The 20,912-nt window shown below is 50.2% G+C and overlaps 3 protein-coding genes across 5 annotated transcripts in view; 2 read left to right on the top strand and 1 right to left on the bottom strand.

Moving 5' to 3' along the window:
* Positions 1–14,467, top strand: part of sipa1l3 (signal-induced proliferation-associated 1 like 3) — a 45,919-nt gene extending 31,452 nt beyond the window's left edge. The window contains 15 exon segments of the mRNA XM_067246662.1: positions 276–858; positions 1,182–1,280; positions 2,406–2,581; positions 5,300–5,554; positions 5,778–5,957; positions 6,391–6,512; positions 6,797–6,927; positions 7,116–7,579; positions 8,542–8,772; positions 9,049–9,214; positions 9,376–9,571; positions 9,810–9,959; positions 10,292–10,415; positions 11,233–11,314; positions 11,515–14,467. Coding sequence (XP_067102763.1) covers positions 276–858; positions 1,182–1,280; positions 2,406–2,581; positions 5,300–5,554; positions 5,778–5,957; positions 6,391–6,512; positions 6,797–6,927; positions 7,116–7,579; positions 8,542–8,772; positions 9,049–9,214; positions 9,376–9,571; positions 9,810–9,959; positions 10,292–10,415; positions 11,233–11,314; positions 11,515–11,661 — 3,106 coding nt within the window. The 3' untranslated portion in view covers positions 11,662–14,467.
* A 254-nt stretch (positions 14,468–14,721) lies between these two features.
* Positions 14,722–18,969, top strand: qpctla (glutaminyl-peptide cyclotransferase-like a). Its single transcript, XM_067246330.1, has 7 exons — positions 14,722–15,583; positions 15,836–15,982; positions 16,089–16,385; positions 16,896–17,057; positions 17,229–17,328; positions 17,435–17,551; positions 17,661–18,969. Exons 1-7 carry the CDS (start codon positions 15,368–15,370, stop codon positions 17,804–17,806), a joined length of 1,185 nt encoding a protein of 394 aa, XP_067102431.1. The 5' UTR covers positions 14,722–15,367; the 3' UTR covers positions 17,807–18,969.
* Positions 18,949–20,535, bottom strand: six9 (SIX homeobox 9). Of its 3 annotated transcripts, none has more exons than XM_067246331.1 (3): positions 19,985–20,535; positions 19,575–19,744; positions 18,949–19,256 (listed from the first exon to the last, which is right to left on the bottom strand). In XM_067246331.1, the coding sequence occupies exons 1-3, from the start codon at positions 20,381–20,383 to the stop codon at positions 19,085–19,087; spliced, it is 741 nt and encodes a 246-aa protein (XP_067102432.1). In that variant the 5' UTR covers positions 20,384–20,535; the 3' UTR covers positions 18,949–19,084. The 3 variants fall into 3 exon arrangements, with proteins under 3 accessions (XP_067102432.1, XP_067102434.1, XP_067102433.1); XM_067246333.1 differs by having other exon boundaries at positions 19,101–19,256; positions 19,640–19,744; XM_067246332.1 differs by having other exon boundaries at positions 19,154–19,256; positions 19,547–19,744.
* Positions 20,536–20,912: the final 377 nt, after the last annotated feature.

Below are 20,912 nucleotides of genomic sequence, written 5' to 3'. Positions count from 1 at the left end.
AGGACACAACGTCCTTAGGCACTGCCGGGAATGGAACCGGCAACCTTCTGATTAATAGCCCGATTCCCTAACCGCTCAGCCATCTGACCCCACACTCCCTTACACTCTCTCACACACCACCCCACTTTCTCTCTTTTAAGCTGAGAAGTACAGCTCTGTACAGACCTGTTTAATTGTACTGTCTGTCTATCAAGCTAGTTTTCTTTTTTCCTCAGACACTCAAACACACGCACGCACACACACACTCCTCCTCAAACCCTCTCGCCTCTCCGCAGCGTTGCCGTGACGAGGATGAAGGACGTCCCCTCCTTCGGCCCGCCCATCCCTGTGGGCGTGACCTTCCGGGACCCCGAGGCCTTCCGCCGCTTCCTGCTGGCCAAGGTCATCAACGCCGAGAACGCCGCGCACAAGTCCCAGAAGTTCCACGCCATGGCGACCAGGACGCGGCAGGAGTACCTCCGCGACCTGGCCGAGAACTGCGCCAGCGGCACGCCGCTCGACTCGGCCGGCAAGCTCAACAACCTCATCTCCCTGGCGTCCAAGAAGAGGGAGCGCTCGCGGGCGCGCGAGGGGGCGGAGCTGGGCGCGGCCGGCGCCGTGGCGTGGAGGGCGCTGGCGCAGGACTTCAGCGGCGGCGCGGCCGAGATCCCGTGCGCCCTGGGCCTGTCGGCCGAGTACGTCCTGCTGGCCGACTGCGCCACCAAGGAGGTGGTGTTCAACTGCTTCTGCGCCGACGTGATTGGCTGGACGCCGGAGCGGCTGGCGCTGAAGATCTTCTACGGGCGCGGGGACCACATCGCCGTCAGGATGCCCGAGGGCTGCGCTCAGGACATCAGGGAGGTGGTCCAGAGGTTGAAGGTGAGAGGTCACACAGAGGGCTCACCTGATGGGGGGTGAGAGGGGCCCGGGGTGATCTGTAGGGAGATGCATTGTCAGTAGAAGTGAATAGACTGTCCAGAGCAGAGCAGAGAAAGGGGAAGTATTTGCCTCGATCTGCCACATAGTGCATGTTTCAACATGATGAATGTTTCAGTAGTGTAAATGTTTCATCAGTACATAAGTGCTGGCAGTCTGACGGATGACTGGAAATGTTTAATGAGAAATTACTTGGTAAGTCCTTATCCTGATGCCTCCCCCCCCCCCTCCTGAACACTTTGCCACCTTTCCTCCGCCCCCCCCAGGCGCTGACAGTGGGCTGTGAGACGGTGGACATGACCCTGAGGAGGAATGGTCTGGGCCAGCTGGGCTTCCACGTCCGCCTGGACGGCACTGTGGCCGAGGTGCTGCTTCAGACCCCCTGCTGTTACATCCACACACACCAGTCTAGACTACCTGCTGTTACATCCACACACACCAGTCTAGACTACCTGCTGTTACATCCACACACACCAGTCTAGACTACCTGCTGTTACATCCACACACACCAGTCTAGACTACCTGCTGTTACATCCACACACACCAGTCTAGACTACCTGCTGTTACATCCACACACACCAGTCTAGACTACCTGCTGTTACATCCACACACACCAGTCTAGACTACCTGCTGTTACATCCACACACACCAGTCTAGACTACCTGCTGTTACATCCACACACACCAGTCTAGACTACCTGCTGTTACATCCACACACACCAGTCTAGACTACCTGCTGTTACATCCACACACACCAGTCTAGACTACCTGCTGTTACATCCACACACACCAGTCTAGACTACCTGCTGTTACATCCACACACACCAGTCTAGACTACCTGCTGTTACATCCACACACACCAGTCTAGACTACCTGCTGTTACATCCACACACACCAGTCTAGACTACCTGCTGTTACATCCACACACACCAGTCTAGACTACCCGCTGTTACATCCACACACCAGTCTAGACTACCCGCTGTTACATCCACACACACCAGTCTAGACTACCCGCTGTTACATCCACACACACCAGTCTAGACTACCCGCTGTTACATCCACACACACCAGTCTAGACTACCCGCTGTTACATCCACACACACCAGTCTAGACTACCTGCTGTTACATCCACACACACCAGTCTAGACTACCTGCTGTTACATCCACACACACCAGTCTAGACTACCTGCTGTTACATCCACACACACCAGTCTAGACTACCTGCTGTTACATCCACACACCAGTCTAGACTACCCGCTGTTACATCCACACACACCAGTCTAGACTACCCGCTGTTACATCCACACACACCAGTCTAGACTACCTGCTGTTACATCCACACACACCAGTCTAGACTACCTGCTGTTACATCTACACAAACAAGAAAACACAAGTCGTTAAGTGTTTTACAGATGGATTAGTCTAATCCTCGTGCTGTTTTGAACTGGCTCCAAATCAAAGCAGTTTGTAACATCTTGATTCTGGCTCAAGGTGGAGGAGTACGGCTTCGCCTGGCAGGCAGGTCTGAGGCAGGGCAGCCGATTGGTGGAGATCTGTAAGGTTGCCGCAGTGACGCTTACCCACGAGCAGATGATTGACTTGCTGAGGACGTCGGTGACTGTGAAGGTGGTCATCATCCCTCCATACGAGGAGGGGGGGCCACGCAGGTACGTGTGTGAGGGCGAAGCTCAGAGTGTGTGGGGGCGTGGCTCAGAGTGTGTGAGGGCGTGGCTCAGAGTGTGTGAGGGCGTGGCTCAGAGTGTGTGAGGGCGTGGCTCAGAGTGTGTGAGGTCGAGGCTCAGAGTGTGTGAGGAGATGTGGATGAAATTGGCAGTCGAGTCCTAGTGTCTTCAAATACTTTTGCTGCGCTCTCACACACACACACACACACACACACACAGAGGGCCGAGATGGTGGCCAGACATCTCTGTTCAGGGATTGTTGTGTGGGAGTGTGAAAGAGGGAGAGAGAGCAGATAATTAGAGTGTGAAAGAGGGAGGAGAAAGAAGGGAGTGTGTCAAAGCTGGAGAGAACCAAGTGAAAGAGAAGAGTGTGAAGGAAAGAGAGAGTCATGTGATGTAACTACGTGCCTCTACCTCCTTAAGCCTATCTCTTGATATCTCAATCTTTCTCTCTCCTTTTTCTCACTTTCTTTCTCTTTGACTCCCCACCCCCTGCTCTCCTTCTTTCCTCCCTCCATCTCCTCCAGTCTCTTATGTGGTAGAAGGTCTTGGATCCAGACTGTAATGAGCTCAGTGGAACAGTGTGGTGTTGAACCTTACAGAGAGCCGCACACAGTGGGTACAGGGGTGGGGGGGGGGGGGGGGGGGGGGGGTCTCAAAGGCGATTTAACTAGTGTAATTAAACTGCCTTCCACATGAAAGCGATCTAACCACTGCTAGATCAAGCATCCAGGCACAATTACTGTGTTTCGGAGCCCCAACTTAATCTGGAGCAAGCTCACTGCTGTGTGTCTGACGGTCTACTCACTCACACACACACACACACACACACAGCCCACTTCCACTGTGCTGTGCCGTTGGAGCAGTTGATAATTAGAGTCTTGTATTTCTTTTCACCCCTTCTCTCTGTCTCTCTGCCCCCGCCCCCCCCCCCCCCCCCACCCCTTATGTCTGCTGTGGTCTGCCAGGAAAACAGATTGCGGGAGATTAAGAGCTGGAATCTGCAGAAAGAGAGAAATAAATAAATAAAAAGGGGCGATTAATTAAAAATGCATGACGCCCTGCGAATGAATGACAGGAAAGGGAGGAGAGAGAAAGAGAAAGAGGTATAGAGCAAGAGAGGAAGTGTGTGAGAGGTTGTGTGTGTGTTGTGTTGTCGGAGAGCTGTGATGATATGACATGTCTGAACACCTCTTAGGTGTTAGAGGCTGAGTGGGTGGAGAGAGAGCGAGAGAGAGCGAGAGAGAGAGAGAGAGCGAGAAAGAGAGAGAGAGAGGAGGAAAGTCTCTCCTCGCACTTCACCCTCTCCCTCTCTGAGCTGTGGACAAGCGACAGGCAGAGTTATAGAGAGAGAGGTGTGTGTGAGCGAAATCCTGTGTGTTAGAGAGCCCAAACTGTCACCAGCAATCCAATGGAGTCGCCTCTTCAGTGGGCATGGGGATTTTCTCTCTGAGGTTAGTAGGTGTGTGTGTGTTTGGAATATAGTAAAAGATGGGATCATTGTGTAAGTAGGCAGTGTGTATGCCATGCTGGGAAACACATTTCTTTTTGAGTGTGTGTTCTTCCAGTGGCTGTGTTGTTTACAGTGCTGTGTAGCAGCAGGGTTTAGTGTGTCCAGGCAGGCGAGCCGGGGACAGGGGACTAGTAATCCTGGACTGATATGACACACACACACACTTGCTCTTTCCTCTTTCAATCCTTTCCTTGTCTTTCTCCCCTCTTCTTTTCCTCTCAGTTGTTTTCTTTCTCCTGGACACGAGAGAGATGGAGGGAGTGACAGGGAGAGAGATGGAGGGAGTGATAGGGAGAGAGATGGAGGGAGTGGTGGAGAGAGATGGAGGGAGTGATAGGGAGAGAGATGGAGGGAGTGGTGGAGAGAGATGGAGGGAGTGATAGGGAGAGAGATGGAGGGAGTGATAGGGAGAGAGATGGAGGGAGTGATAGGGAGAGAGATGGAGGGAGTCATAGGGAGAGAGATGGAGGGAGAGTGGTGGAGAGATGTGTTTGGTTGATGCCTCCTCATAAGTGCCAGTAACACTATTGAGGTCCTGAATAATGGATGAATGACAGGAGTTCCTGTGGTCCTGGTGGTGGGTGATGATACAGGGTGTCGCACGTGTCTGATGTTGATGAACTCATGGGTGGAGATCTTCAGGACTTCCCCCTGCCATGCTTTGCTGGGTTAGCCTGTATCTAATAAAGCTGTCTGGTTCCTAATGGGAGAGCAGAGGAGAGCATCCCCCTGGAGACTGCTATGTGGAACAATCCATTATTTAGTAGCTGAACTAACACTGAAGCACTACTGGGGTGGAGCAGCTCATTTCGCCATTTTAGGGTAGTTGCTTTGAAGTAGTTTTTATGATTGATTTTATGATAGACATACCCGCAGCTTGTAACAGGCGTTGGTTTGCATTGTCGCACGCAGACACAAACTCTCACTCACACACACACACACACACACTCACACACACTCCTGACCATGCTTCACAGGGAGCGAGAGTCCTGATGTTCCAATCATCTGTTTCTGTCTGTCTGGGGAGCTCATTAGTGTGTGTGTGTGTGTGTGTGTGTGTGTGTGTGTGTGTGTGTGTGTGTGTGTGTGTGTGTGTGAGCTTTCACATCTCTGACCATCTAGAAGTAGGCACTATGTGTTAATGTTGTAGTACTGATAGTAATGTGCCTGTCTGTCTGTGTGTGTCTCAGGGGCTGTACTGAGGAGTATGAGATGAAGACCATGGAGCAGAAGCCTGAGCCTGAGCCCATCGCCGCAGGCTACCGCCCCTCCCCCCGCCCCCCTGCCTGGCGTTGGGACAGCCCCCCCGGACCCCCGGGGCTCCACAGTGCTACTCCACCCCAGCGCTGGACCCCAAAGGGGCCTCCCCCTCCTCAAGCCCTGCCCCGCTCCCAAAAGACCCTGGTGCCAGTGCCCTACAGGGAGCCCCAGCACCTCAGCAAGAGGTAGACACATCTCTGTCACCCTCACAAACTCTCACTAGCTCTCTCTTTCTTTCCTTTTCCTCTCTCTCCTTCCTTCACCTCTCTATATCTTCCTCCCTCTCTCTCCCTCCCTCCTCCCCTCTCTTTCCCTCCCTCCCCCCCCTCTCTCTCTCCTTCTCTCTCTCTCTCTCCCTCTCTCTCTCTCTCTCTCAAGTGTTTCTCCCTGTGCGTGTCTGCTCTCCAGGCCAGTCAGCTACCCAGAGAACCACTACAGCATATCACCAGTGGGGGGCGACAGAGGGTTCCCCTACCGCAACCCCTCAGCCAGCTTCTCCTCCCCCTCGCCTGGCCTGGGGGCCCTGGCGGGGCCGGGGGGGCCAGGGTTGAGTGGGCCCTTTGTACGCTACAAACCCTCACCTGACAGGTTAGTGTTCCTTGTCTGCCTGTCTCCTGTCTGGAACCCTTTCTCTTTCTTACTTATGCTCTATCTCTCATTCTCTCTTTCTTGCCACCTGTCTATCGCTTTCTGCAACACTCTCTCTGTCTCTCTCTGTCTGTCTCTCTCTCTGTCTCTCTCTCTATGTCTCTCTCTCTCTTTGTGGTTTGACCTGTGCGGCTCATCCTGTCTAACCTGAGGAACATGTTTCATAGAGCCCAGACAGTTGCAGCAACAGTAAACACACACACACCAGTCCCCTCACACACAGCTCCTTACACACTATAGAAACCATTTGTGTTTGGGTTTTAGTCTGCCTATTTATGCTGCCATCTGCTCTGTCTATTTGATCCACGTGTGTGTGTTTTGCGATTTGATGTCTAATCTCTTCTCCTGTGGGTGTGTGTGTGTGTGTCTCTAGGTACGGGGCTGGACAGCGCCCCCTGCTGGTGTATGAGCCTCACCTCACTCTGGACATCACCTCTAGTGGAGAGTCTTCTGGCTTCACCAGCCAGGAGAGCACCATGGAGCGCAGCAAGACAGGTACACACACACACACACACACACATACGGTCACACCCACACACATGCACCTAACACATACAGTACATACACACATGCATCATACAGTGTGCATACACAGACAGCCACGCTCTCATCCACTCTCATCGCCATGGTTTCAGAATCCAGTGTGTGTGTCACTGGATGTAAGTATTTAATCCTCTTTTCCCTCATACCTAGATGTAGGTCCATAGCTCAGTTTGAGTTTTGAACCACTTCAATTTGGTGTGTTTAATCCTTGCGGTGTGTGTGTGTTCTCTGCCCAGAGCCGCTGTGGCACGTCCCTGCTCCGTCACCGCGGGGCCCGGGGGCGGTGCTGGGAGGAGCAGGGGGAGGGCAGAGGAGGACGGCCAGGCAGGACATCCCAGGGAAGGACTCTCCCAACAGACACTCTAAGGTCTGTCTGCTACTGCCTCTCTCTGGTTCACATACCTGGTTCTCCTGTCTGGCTCACATACCTGGTCCTCCTGTCTGGCTCACATACCTGGTCCTCCTGTCTGGCTCACATACCTGGTCCTCCTGTCTGGCTCCTGTCTGAATTTTTCTTGTCTCTTTTTTTTCTCCCTCCTCTCTCTCTCTCTGCAGGGGGAGACCCAGTACTCTAGTCACTCCAGCAGCAACACCCTCTCCAGCAACGCCTCCAGTAACCATAGCGACGAGCGGTGGTCCGACGGGGGGGTCGTCGGGGACCGGGGCGTTGGAGGAGGCGGGGGTTCTGGTGGATGCCTTAGCGACCCGGCAGAACCTGACCCCGAGCTACTCAATAAGGGGGGGTCGAGCGACAGCGGCATAGACGCCCCCACTCTCTACACCCCTGGTCGCCACAGCAACCAGTCCAACCACCAATCGCACAAGGCCTTGCACCCCCAGGCACCCTATAGTGGACTGCAGGAGATTCCTATAGGACGGGGTGGTGGGGGAGGGGATGGGCGAAGACACGAGTCATCACCAGTGATGCCTGGATCGACCAATCAGAACAAGGGATACTTCACCAGGACGTTCCCGCCCCCTGGCTCCAGCGCCGACAAGACAGACCCGTTCAAACACAGGTGTGTGCCACACACACACACACACACAGATGTGGAGCTAGACAAGTAGACATGGTATAGAGAGAGGAGTGGAGGTTGTTCAGGATAAGGGTTAATCCTGCCGCACATGCAGACCTGCTCTACTCTGACAGCTGGCCTGGCTGTCCACCCAGCCCCTCCCTAACATGGAGGAGTGTACATACATACACACACACATATATATGCTTTAGGGAGATTAAAGGATTTGGATGTTAGACCCCCTCATCATCATCACTCCAACCCCCCAGACAGTCTGGATGTAGTCTGACTGACCACACACACGCCACAGACTACTGAACTACAGGACACACACACACCACAGACTACTGAACTACAGGATGCACACTGGGGGAGCAGTGAAGCACTCAGCTGGCTGGACACTATTATACAGGTACCAGTGGAGGCAGAGATGAAGAGAAGGGGGGAGAGAGAGATGGATGGATGGACTAATGGAGGGGAAGGATGGATGACTGAAGAGTGTAATAGATGTTGGTGTAGAGATGGTCAGAAAGGAAGAAGCTTTAAGGTCTAAATACGTTTATGCTTCGAAGAATGGTTGGAATTGTGGAGGTATGGGGGGGGTGATAGAGGAAGGATGGAGGTATGGGGGGGGTGATAGAGGAAAGATGGAGGTATGGGGGGGGTGATAGAGGAAAGATGGAGGTATGGGGGGATGATAGATGAAAGGGCTGGCTGGGTCGCTGGCCCTTTTGCTCCACCGGAGAGGAATTGGGTCGTAAAACAAAAGAGGTTTGAACTGTGAGTGCTCCCAACAGCTTGTGTGTGTGTGTGCCTGTGTTTACATGTTAATTGATAGAACTACAGTATTTAACCTACAACAAAAGAACATGTCTCATGTCAGAATATGCCTTCATGTAAAAAATGTCAGACAATGAGTTGATGTTTTACTGACATCTGCCCCCCTCCCCCTCCCCCCCCCCCAGGGCCTGCTACACCCCTCAGGGCTACAGGACGCCTGCAGCTGAGAAGCCCCGCCCAGTACGAGCCTCCACGGCCACACCCACTTCCTCACAACTAGGCCCCACCCCTCTCTCCAGCTCCGCCCCCAAGACCTTTTATGGCAAGGGTCGGCCGGGCGCTTGGCAACAAGAGGACAACGGCCCCTCGCCTTTAAACACTCCCACAATATCCTGCTCTGACAGCAACAGCAAGAAGTAGGCTGCTGTTATGACTGTTACTCCTCCCAGCTGTTATGACTGTTGTTGTAATGTTATAGCTGTTCATATGTTAATGACATAAATCATCTTTTTACTGAAAAGATCATGTTTATAACTGGTACTGTCCGATTATTCACTTTTTTGGGATCTCCAAGACACCTAATTATAAACAGTTTCTAACTATTTAATGCATGTCTCTCAGTTTATAACTGTTTAACTATGTACATGTTTCTCATTGTTTCTAAGCCAGCAGTAACTGTGGTGTGTGTTCAGGCAGGTGGAGGGGAACTCTAAAAACGTGTTTGGTCAGCCTCGCCTCCGAGCGTCGCTAAGGGACCTACGGTCACCACGGCGATCGCACAAGAGCACCATCGAGGACGACCTGAAGAAGCTGATCATCATGGACAACCCTGGAGAAACGGAGCGACAGAGAGACCCAGTAAGACACACTCTCACTCTCTCTCTCTCTTTCAATGTCTCTCTTAGTCACTCTCTCTCTGTGTGTCTCTCGTTCACACAGACACTCGTTCTGCCTCTCTCTTTCTCTCTCTCTGCCTTTCACACACAAATACACACAATGACTCCCCCCCCCCACCCCAGTCTCCCAGACGGACTCTCCAGAGGACGTTCTCGGACGAGTCTCTGTGCAGCGGCCGCAGGGACGCCAGCTTTGCTAGCTCCGCCCCCCTGTACGAGGGCCAGGCCGCGCAGAGCGACCTGCTCTTCACCTGCACCCTGCCCACGCGGAGACACGCCCACGGCGCCAGCCACGCCAACCACGCCTCCAACAAGAAGGGTGAGCGAAGCGGCCGGGGCGGGTTCGCCTCCCCCCTGCAGGGTTAGACGGGAAGCAGATGTGATGAGACAGGAAGTAGACCAGGAAGTACATGTGCTTAACATGGAAGTCGAAACGGTCAAACTCGGTCATTGTAAAATCATCTAAGGGAGAGGAACACAAATTCCACAGCGAAACACGAATCTTAATTCTGTAGTTTGTGGGTGAGTAACCACAGCCCCCCCACCCCCCCCTCCAGTGCCCCTGTCTGCGTCAGAGCTGTCCCTGACCGAGGTGAAGGACCGGCTGCCCCCCCTGCGGAGGCTGGACCCGGGCCTCATGCCCCTCCCTGACACGGCCTGCGGCCTGGAGTGGTCCAGCCTGGTCAGCGCTGCCAAGGCCTACGAAGGTGAGAGAGAGAGGGAGAGAGGGAGAGAGGGAGGAACAGGGAGGGAGTGAGAGATTGTGAGATTGTGTATGTGTGTGCCATGTCTTATCAGAGTACTCTTCTTGTCCCAGAGATGGAGGGACCTCAGCACCAGACACCTGCTCTCCTCTCTCCATCTGTCCCTCCCCCCTGTCTCCCCCTGCCCTGGCCTCCCCCCTGTCTCCCCCACAGTACAGCCTCAGGGTGGAGGAGCCTGGCAGTGAGGCTTGTCCCTGGAGAGGGAGGGTGGACTGCAGCACATAAGTCAGACCAGGATGTACACATAACATTCTGTGTGTGTGTGTGTTTCCTAGTTCAAAGAGCCGTGTCTCTCTTCTCGCTGACCGAGCCCCTCGGCGGTCCAGACTTGAGGCCCGTTGTCTCTCCTGTCCAGTTCCAGACCCCACAGACCCCACGCACCACCCCGACCTTCAGCGGGTAAGACACACACACACATACATACATACAATCACACACATAAACATGAAGCTACACACAGACTCAGGGCTTAAAGTATTCCGGCACCGTGCCGGATGTCCGGTGTGCGGCCATGAGAAAAATTGGGAACTTTAATATTTTCGAGTCCCCTACCAATCATATGAGAGGAACGCAGCTATAACTAACGTTACAAGCCTATCAGAAGCAGAGCAGGGCGGGTCCTGGCAACACAGTGTGAATGAGATCCATAGGTCACGTTAGCGTTGTCGGTGAAAGCATGTCATGAAGCCTGGGGATGATGTCCTACCCACAGATAAATGACTCAAAAATAAATGGCGCTGGGCGTGGATAGAAGAAGGTAGAGACGGCGAGCCTTTTGGCAGTTGGTGCAAGAAACTGAGAGAGCCTGATGCTTGTTTATGCACGTTTTGCTCGAGGAAGCTACTATATGCCAGTAGCGGTAAGAAAGTGCATGCTCGTTATGTCATAGAGCCGCTGCCTGTGCACTCAAACTTACCACGATGTTGCTGGGAGAAACTGTACCTGTGGTCACAGTGCCACCCTGTGGTTCCATGGGAATTGTAGTGCGTGGTTACTAAGGAGTGTCCTTTATGTTTACGAAACAGTTGAGGGCCTGTGTGCTTTCACGGTATTAGTGAAACTAAGCTGTGTATAGTAAACCAAGGCAGCGTGTCGACACACACACATGCATACCTGTTGAACATGTCTACCCCTCTTAACACCTGACCTTCATGGGAACGATATTAACATATAATTTAATGTGGATGTGCATTAAAACTAACGTGTGTGTGTCCAGTGATGAGGTCCCTAACGACCTGTCGGGGAGGATGTACCACCTGGAGGTGATGCTGAAGCAGCTGAACACTGACCTGGAGAAGGTAACAACAGACCTGAGAACAGCAGCCAGGACAGGGAAGCAGCCGGAAAGTAGTTGAGCATACTAAACCATGTTTTGCTTTCTCTCTCTGTCTCTCTGTCTCTCTCTCTCTCTCTCTGTCTCTCTGTCTGTCTGTCTCTCTCTCTCTGTCTCTCTCTCTGTCTGTCTCTCTCTCTGTCTCTCTCTCTTTCCTTCCTCTAGGAGAAGCAGGACAAGGTCATGCTCCTGGAAGAAATGGCCAACCTCAGACAGAACAACCAGCGCCTGCAGGAGGAGAGCCAGTCGGCCAGCGAGCAGCTACGCAAGTTCAGCATGCTCTTCACCGGCACGCCAGCAGAGAGGAAGTGAGGTCACATGTTTGACCAACCCCCAAAAAACTGGAATTGAACTCAGACTGGATTGTGATATTACACACCAGACACAGGAAGTGGCCTTGGGTGAAGGGGAAGTGATGTAAGCAGGCCAGCAAGAGACCAAAAGAGTTTGGCAGGAAAAAAAGATGTGAAGACTGTGAACACGGCTTTCAGCAACGGAGGAGAAGAGAGTAGAGCTCAGTTGAACCGGGTAGAAGCTGACAGTAGAATTTATCTAAGAAACCCTCAAACTGGAGACTCAAGCCTGTTGGAGACAGGCCCTTTCAAACTCTGTCAACAGAGAATCCCTCCCTCTCTCCTTTCCTCCTCCCCCCTCTGTTGTTCTGCCTCTTTTTATTTTTATACCTGAAGTCTTTCCCTTGCTCTTGATCTGACAGCAGCCAATAGCAGAGGAGCAACGGTGGGACAGTGAACTTTACAACACTAGCTAGATCACCCGGAGAGGCCTAATACTGTTCCTGAAGCCATGACGCCAAAAATCTCCAACTCCCAGAATTTACCGGGAGTCTGAAGACGTGGTACTGTAGTTGTAAGTGTGGGGCAGCCTTCTCTGACAGACTCCCACACGCTCATACTGTACTGAGAAACCGGACCTGAGGAAGGTGTGTGTGTCATAAAGGTGTGTTTGTGTTTGCATTTGTGTGAGTGTATGTGTGTGTCTGTAGGGTACATCAACAACACTCACAGAATAGCCATTGCAGCATCATTGAGGGCAGACCCACTCAGTGAACTGGGTGAAGAGGAGGATTTTCTGTGGAGTGTTGTGAACATGTGACAGTTTTCTAGAGTTGGGTTTAAAACCCTACATGTTATAATGTAAGTGTGTGATGGTGAGAGAGGGAAAAGAGGTACAGAGTGTTTCAATTCAGAGTTAGCTGACTGTCAAATGAAAGAACATGCTGATGTAGGACCTGGAGTCTTTCCTGACTACATCATACTCCAGATAGTCAAACAGGACATCTCAAACGATGGGCAGTGTGAGACACTCAGTGATAACGCCACCATATCTCAATTTATAGTTTTGACTATTTTTGTTTTTCAATTTAATTTGTCTTCTTTTTTTATTTAATTTGTCTTCTTTTTTCTGTTTTTTTTTTTGATCAGTGAAGTCATCTCAGATTAAAGCTACTGGATAATTGTTTTACATATTTACAGCTGCCAGAATAGTTATTTCGTCTAGGTTGTTGATGTTCTTGGTTATACAATGTAGAAAATAACCAAACCTTGTAAAACACTGAATCTCACAAAAATATCTGGAAACAGGCATGACACATTCGCACCCTTTCATCTTCTGCCAGACCCTGTCTCTTTAATACTGTCACATCTCTTCAAGTCTCACCTGTGAGATGATGCCACGTGTGTGTCTCTGCGGTTCATGTCGTCACCTATTCTTTCTTCAGAACAAAACTAAATGTACACAGCTCTTGACATTCAACACTGTCGGTTGTGCGTGGGCATTTGTGTGAGCTGGATGTTAGGGTAGAACGTGAGTTTAACTAAACCCAGTCGCAAAGTATCCTTTCAGTGCTGAGATTCTTCAACACAAATACACTATTTGTACTAGGGGGAGCGAGCCAGGTTATATTATCTAACTGAGTCTATTTTTTCATTCAGATTGTAGTGTCTCCCTGAGGCTGTCCTCCTGGTTAAATGGAGGTGAGGGTAGCCATCTTGGGAATGTGTGTGACAGGTGGTGTGTCATTGCCTGTATCTACCTACGGTATGAAGAGCAGTCAGCTGAACAGGTGAATCACTCATCACCTCCACAGGTGAATCACTCATCACCTCCACAGGTGGCTGTTGTGACATCTTCTGTCTACTCTGATTCAACCTGAAGCCCCCCCTCCAGGAGAACATCCACTCACATCTCATTCCCCTTATCTAATAACAGACACACACACAGACCTGCTCTTCCTCCACCATGCACTCAGGTCCAATTCAGACACACATGAACACACACACACACCAACTAGCTAAGAGGCTCTTTCTAGCTCCTTGTCCCACTGAATTGTGCATACACATCACTGCCTTCCCAAAGACGGTCATCTGACTTCAATCTACTCCTGACCCCATCGTATACCATTAATATCATCTCTCTCACTGCACTGCCTCATCTTTCAACTCTGTCACACACACATCATTAACTATACCAGTACACATTCATAGACCAGTGAAGCTTCATTTATCTTAATCTGATATCTGCAATGTCTTAATCTTTCATTTGTTGATTTGTGTGTAGAGGGGTAGGGGTGTTTTAAAGAGTAAACATTTTTTTATTATTTGTTTTAACTATGGTATAAAAAAAAAAGAAATACACAAAAAACACCTAATAATAATAATATACATGTTGAGCATAGATTGGTGCATTGATGTTTCACTTGCACAAATCACAGATGGTAATACAAAAAGTTTAATAGTAAATCTTATGATTATTCTTTTTTTGTTTGTTTAATATTTGATAATTTATTTTTGAATACAATTGGCAACTTTTTCCAAACCAGTAATTTACAGCGTTGAAAAACAGAGGGTACTGTGTTTTTATTTCTGTGTACAAAGCTGATCTGGATGATCCTGTTTTGATGATTTATTTCTCTTTTTTCATTTCCTTTGTGTTGGGTACTTCTGCACGTAGCAGGTGAGCTCAATGCGTAGACGAAACTTCTGGTTGAGCGTTCTGTCTTTTACGTCGGGGGGATGTTGTATCAATGCGTGTACATTTAAAAATGTAAATTATGTTTTCATTATTTTATAAGAAAAATATATTAAAATCTTTCCTAATGGTTGTTTGTTGCTCTTTTGTATCTACTTTATATATTTTTCAACTACTTGATGGTGGTGTTGTCTACAGTAGACAACGGATTGTTTCTCAAACAAACCCCCCTCCCCCAAAACTCCCAGTCAGTCTGCGACAATGGAACTATTTTATCCATGTCACTTTAAACTAGTCATTTGACGCGTGGTCATGTGCAACTGGACGTAATACGAAACCCGGAAATCAATCTCGGTTTGCGCCAACCCAGCGCTGTAAGAAAATTCCCATCGATGGGTTGAAGATGGGTCGTGAAATATGACTGTACAGAAGTTAAAAACCTTGCTTTTTCAAAGACAGTCAATGCAGTACTGGCAAGCAACTTGACTGAATCGACAAAGGTTTACATCACATCGAAGAGGCTAGTTTCTGAAGATAATATAGGGACAGAGAATGTGGAGAATTGACATTGGCGCCTAAAGAACAAGGTCTCCTGTAATCCTTGACAGAATATAGATGTCTAAGAAATATGTAGAACTATTACTACATCAAAACAAACACAATATATATTTCTGAATGACACGTTCGGTTCTAATAAGTTCATGTTACTAGAAGCTATGAACGACAGCCCATTGTTCAGGAATAGGATCAGGGCGTAGCGGATTTCGAGCTATTGTGAGCCATAAAAAGCTAGAATTGTCCTGCTGCAAGTAGGTATACTAGAACTTTAAAATGAGACATGTTGTGAAACGGCGGATTCAGCAACAACCTAATTGGTGCAAATTCCTCTCGACGTCTGCCCGTATACTGACACGTAGCTAAAAGTGTATTGCGACTACTTAAACCAGCTGTCATTGAAACACCGAGAGAGGATTGGAGACTATTCTCTTTAAATCTTGAACCAAACTTGCTGGTATAAATCAAATTAATCATGTCGAGATCTAGTCGACGGTATAAGTCCACACAGGCAAACAACGGCGGCGCAGTCCCAGGATGTGACCGAATGCGGATGCCTCGAGCCCGTGTACTGGTCTTCTGTCTCCTCGGTGTGTTGACTCTGGCCGTTGTGTTGGGGTTGTACCTAGCCAACGACCCGAACATCAGCAGGTTCAACAGAGCCCCGTTTGCGGACCTAACCAAAGACAAGGTAACTTATTAACCACATTTTTTTTTATCCATTTGTAATAGCTCAGTAATGTTTTAAGCGTGACTCCAAAGCTACGATGTTTGTGTCAACAAAGAAAAAACTAAGTGGATCCATGTAGTAAACATATCTCAAGTCATGGTTCAGGATTGTCCTCAAGAGACACCAGCTTAATTGCTGTCCTGTTCAACCTGCTTCATCCATCACTCATCAAGTTCTCCCGCCTCCTTTCTCTCTCCCCCTCCTCTCCTCCAGTTCTCCCACAAGCCCAGTAAGTCCTCTCCCGCCCAAGTGCGTCGCCTGGCGTCCCAGGTGGACGGTGCTCGTCTCTGGGAGACCTACCTGAGACCCATCCTGGTTGAGAGACTACCTGGCTCCAAGGGTAGCCAGGTTGTACGCCAGGTATACACACACTTCACTCATGTTTCTATCCTCCTTTCATTGTTCTCCTGCTTGACCCTCTCTACTTCTCTTCTTCTTCCTCTGCCCCCCCCTCCTCCTCCCCCAGCACATCACTTCCACCTTCTACTCCCTCACCGCTGGTTGGACTGTAGAAATGGACTCCTTTTCCTCTCCGAAGACCCCCAGGGGTCAGGTGACCTTCTCCAACATCATCGCGACCCTCGACCCCTCTGCCCCGCGGCGCCTGCTGCTGACCTGCCACTACGACTCCAAGGCTCTGCCCCCGGATCCCCGGGCCCCTCACAGGTTGTTCCTTGGGGCCAGCGACTCGGCCGTGCCCTGTGCCATGATCCTGGAGCTGGCCACTGCGCTGGACGAGCAGCTACGGATCCTCAAACAGCAGGTGCCATGTCTGGGAGGAGGCTGGGGGGCGCCTGGAGGGCTCTGGGGGAGGCCTGTCCCTTTTGTGTTTGAGAGCAATCTCCTCTCCATCCTTTCCTACCCATATATCCTTTCTTTTCTTCCTCCGCATCTCCACCACCTTGCTCAAAGTGTACTGTAGAAAGTGCTGACTGGAGAGAATGACTAGTGAGATCAGCAGCCTCCTCTCTTAAGCAGTGTCCCTACTGAGACCATGATCTATAGGAGCCAGGAATACACACACTTACACACACATACTCCCACATACACACACTCCCACACACACATACTGCACCATTATTGCAGAAAAGAATCCCCTCAGTGTGTCATCTTCAGGTTGCCTTACGTCTCACCACTTTGTTCTCTCCCCTCTTTTCCCACCCCACCTCTTTATCTGTCTATTCCCCTCCCTCCTTATCTCCATCTCCCTCCCCCTCCCCACCCCCCTCTCTATATTCATCCCTCCCTCTCTTCCTCCTCCCTCCCTTCACAGGGCCCAGCAGTGACTCTCCAGCTGGTGTTCTTTGATGGCGAGGAGTCATTTGAGGAATGGACCGACACTGACTCCCTGTATGGCTCACGACACCTGGCTGAGCGCATGGCACGAACACCCCACCCCCCTGGCTCCACACACACCACCCAGCTGCAGGCCGTGGTGAGACTGTGTGTATGTTTTGTGTGTCCTAGTTTTGTACTCAATATTTTACCCCCTCTCTCTCTCTCTCTCTCTCTCTCTCTCTCTCTCTCTCTCTCTCGCTCGCTCGCTCGCTCGCTCGCTCCACTGTTATTGTTTATTTTGACCTCCTCTCCTTCCCCCTCTCCTCAGGATCTCTTTGTTCTATTAGATCTGCTTGGAGCGCCAGATCCTCTGATTGTCAACCACTTTGACAACACCGCCCGATGGTTCGACCGCCTCATCTCTGCTGGTAACACACACACAGGGCCGCCAGAGAAAGGTCAAGTTTTGTGTCCTCTGTATAATAAATAATGACAGATGAATTACTTTCTTCCCTCGCTCCATCCGTCTTTCAGAGAAGCGCCTCCACAGACAGGGTCTTCTAACCTCCCACCCCTCTGAGCAGGCTTACTTCAGGAAGGATGTGTACTTTGGCCCCGTTCAGGACGACCACATCCCCTTCCTAAACAAAGGTGTGTGTGTTTGTATTAATATGTATAAATACATATATTGCTATTTAGGATTACATTTGACACCTGTTTCGCCTTCTTTGTTTCCCCCCTGCCTCCCCCCCTCTGCCAGGTGTCCCCGTGCTCCACATCATCGCCACCCCATTCCCCTCCTTCTGGCACACTCTGGATGACACCGAGGAGAACATGCACCGGCCCACGGTGGAAAACCTCACCAGGATCCTGGCCGTGTTCCTGGCAGAGTACCTGGGCTTCTAGCCCCCACCTGTACCGGGCCGGAATGCTTCCTGGACCCGGCCATCCCACAGAGCTGCTAGACCTGAGAAGGTTGGCTCACGGAACAGAAGGTTGCCTGGGGCCTCCTCTCACCTCGGCCGAGGCCAGGAACTCAGCGTTCCAGGACTTTGAGGAGCCCACTTCAGCCTAAATACGGGCCTAAATCTCTGCCTCCTTAACAAATGGACCAGAAGACGAGATGATTCTGAGAGGCAGGTTGGGTTGGTACCTTGGTTCAGATCGTCTCTGGGATTTAGAATACACACATAAACATTCAGACTCATAAACATTCATACATACGGAAATCCTCAGTTGTGTCTCACATGCATACTGGAAGTCAGGGTGGAGCACTGACGGGTGTGTTAGAAGCTTGAGCCACGGAAGATCTTCTCTGGTAACTTGTGAAGAAAAACTGCTGGAGATACATGTCTGTTAGTTAAGTGTGTTTGTGTGAACTGTTGAATAGTCTTACAATATCATTGAGCCTTACCTTGTGTGTGTGTGTGTGTGTGTGTGTGTGTGTGTGTGTGTGTGTGTGCGTGCGCGCCGTTGTGTGTTTGTGCGTGCGTATGTACCAGTTCTCATGTCAGTATCCTTGTGATTGTGTATTTCTCCTGCTGACCCGGGGTCATATGCAATAAGCTCCCTGAGCCGGTGAGGAGGTTGTGGCCTTACCTTCAGGCCTGCAGAGCCTGCTACCATGTCTGTCCATGTGATGAGGTTTAACCATGACATGGACACATACATCCTTATGTTTCCTGCCTTCACTAATATCTGAGTAGCTGGCACCCTTTATCATAGGGCTCTAACCCTATACTTAGAGAGACGCCTTACTGAGGGTTATCTCTCCTTCCCTGCATCTGGAGAGATGCCTTCCTGGAGGTCAGGTTGGAGCAGATACCCTGCAGGATGGTGCCTCTCCGGGAACAGGGTTGGAAAGCCAAGCTTCAATGTCTGTAAACTTCTCAATCTGCTCCTCCCACATATTTAACCAGTAAAATAGTAAGATGTGGTGAATAACGTTTTTTTTTTTTTGTCAATTCCAGTTCAAAATAATTGTATTGTGTTGATTTAACATGTAGACAGGGTCTGAAAATTGACAGACATTTATTCAACAATAAAAGGGTAATACAATTTAATTCTGGCAAAGCCTTGACACGATACCATTCATCAACTATATTGGCAGTCGAGCATTAACACATAATAAAAATAGCCTTGTAATAGTAAACGTTAACAATCCTCAGTGAATGGATTAGAGTATCAAAAGGCTCCTCCTGACATGTACCTGAGGGGAGGGGGGTGGGAGAGGCGTGGGGGACAAGAGAAGATGCGGCTGGGGCTACCGGGAGGTGAGAGGTCAGTGTCGGACGCAGGATGGCCTGGTGTCCTTATATGGTGGAAGTCTCTAGGACATTCAAAACTTTCTTGATCCCTGAGAAGAGAATAGACAGCGGAGTGGATTATACAGAGGGAATTTATAATCTAATAATGACAATTACACTTATATTTAGATTATTTGTGATTTACAATTATTCAAATCTTAAACAATAGTCAGTTCCTTGTTTGTACTAACAGAGGACAGTGTTACACTACAAGACTTGCAACTTGGAGGAAGGAAGTGAAATGAACATGTAGGGCCTACTACATCACAGTCACGAAGGACAAGGGGAAGTTGAACTCAACATGGTCAGAGTTGTCACTGTCTGGATAAGTTGAACTCACCATGGTGGGAGTTGTCACGGTAACTCACCCACTGTCTGTGTTGCTGTGGGCTGCCCGGTCCCTCTGCCGCCTGTTCTTAAACCAGTTGCTCACCTGAGTGGCGGTGAGACCGGTAGCAGCTGCCAGCTCCCGTTTCTCCCGAGGTGAGGGGTAAGCTTTGCGGTAGTACCATTCCCGAAGTATACTTCTAGACTTTTCCTGTGTAGATTTAAGGACCCAAGAGCTATGATTGGAGGCTAGTAGGCTCTGTTAAAGCTGTTTGATGACATGAAGCTACTGCTAAATTTTAGATATGTGTAGTTAAACACGTATATATACTGTATAAGTATGCCTGCTTAAGCACATATGTAATTATACACTTGAAAATATACTAGAAACAGCGACTTAAAATAAATCTGTCCTTCCCCTCGCCCCCCCCCTTCCCCTGCTCTCTCCTACCTTAAAGCAGTAGCTTGTCTCCTCTCCATCCCAGATGGTCCTCGGAAGGGGGAACTTGCGTCGAACGCGGTACTTCCCCACGGCCCCCAGGGGGCGCCCCCTCTGCCTCTCGGCCTCCATGTAGCGGGCGCGCAGCCACAGTTGCTGCAGGAGTGGGTGGCTCCGTGGGGAGAAGGGGAAACCCTCCAGCAGGGAGTACAGCTCAGAGAACCGGCCCTGGTGGAAGGCCACCGCCGCCCTGGCCTTCAGCACGCTCTCCAGGCCCCCCACGCAGCATGAGAAAGAGGAGGAGGAAGGAGGGAGGGTGCAGAGGAAGCTGGACAGGCGATCTATACGACCGCTCTGCAACAGGACCTCGCACACGCACGCCACTTGTTCCGCAGAGAAGATCATTGCCATGGATACGATGGAAGTCCTTGCACACGCTCCGTAATTGGTAGTCCTGTGTTGAGGTGACCTCTGACCTTTGAGTTGTTGGCGATCTGTGGCTCACTCCAGGGAGAGACGGGGGTTAGAGAGGACTGGAGGCTCCGTGGAACACATTGGCCGTTCTCTAGAAGAACAAGCCTGCTTGTGAATATATGTGTAGGTGAGCATGATTACTCCTGTCCTGTCCCCGCCCTGGTGCTATTGAACTTACAGGTAACCTGAGAGCATAGGGGTTACTAAAACAAACATACACACACAAAACACATGCACACACGTCGTTCAGTTTCTATTCACTCGGAAAGAAAGCGACATGGAGCTGTGCACACACAAAATGGGTATTTAAATCTTATTTCCCAACCAAATGAGGCTGAAATGGTCTGTCAACAGATGAATTATCTTGTGCAGATTATGCTCACAACTTGGTTTAGTTTGATCATACGTTTTAGTTGTAAGACTCTTTGATTCGTTTGATAAAAACATAATTATACTTATCTAGAAA

Source organism: Osmerus mordax, chromosome 11 (assembly GCF_038355195.1).
Source record: "Osmerus mordax isolate fOsmMor3 chromosome 11, fOsmMor3.pri, whole genome shotgun sequence".
In the NCBI taxonomy this organism is placed as follows: domain Eukaryota; kingdom Metazoa; phylum Chordata; class Actinopteri; order Osmeriformes; family Osmeridae; genus Osmerus; species Osmerus mordax.
Note: the sequence above shows the minus strand (reverse complement) of the source record. Positions and strands in the feature narration are given on the sequence as shown.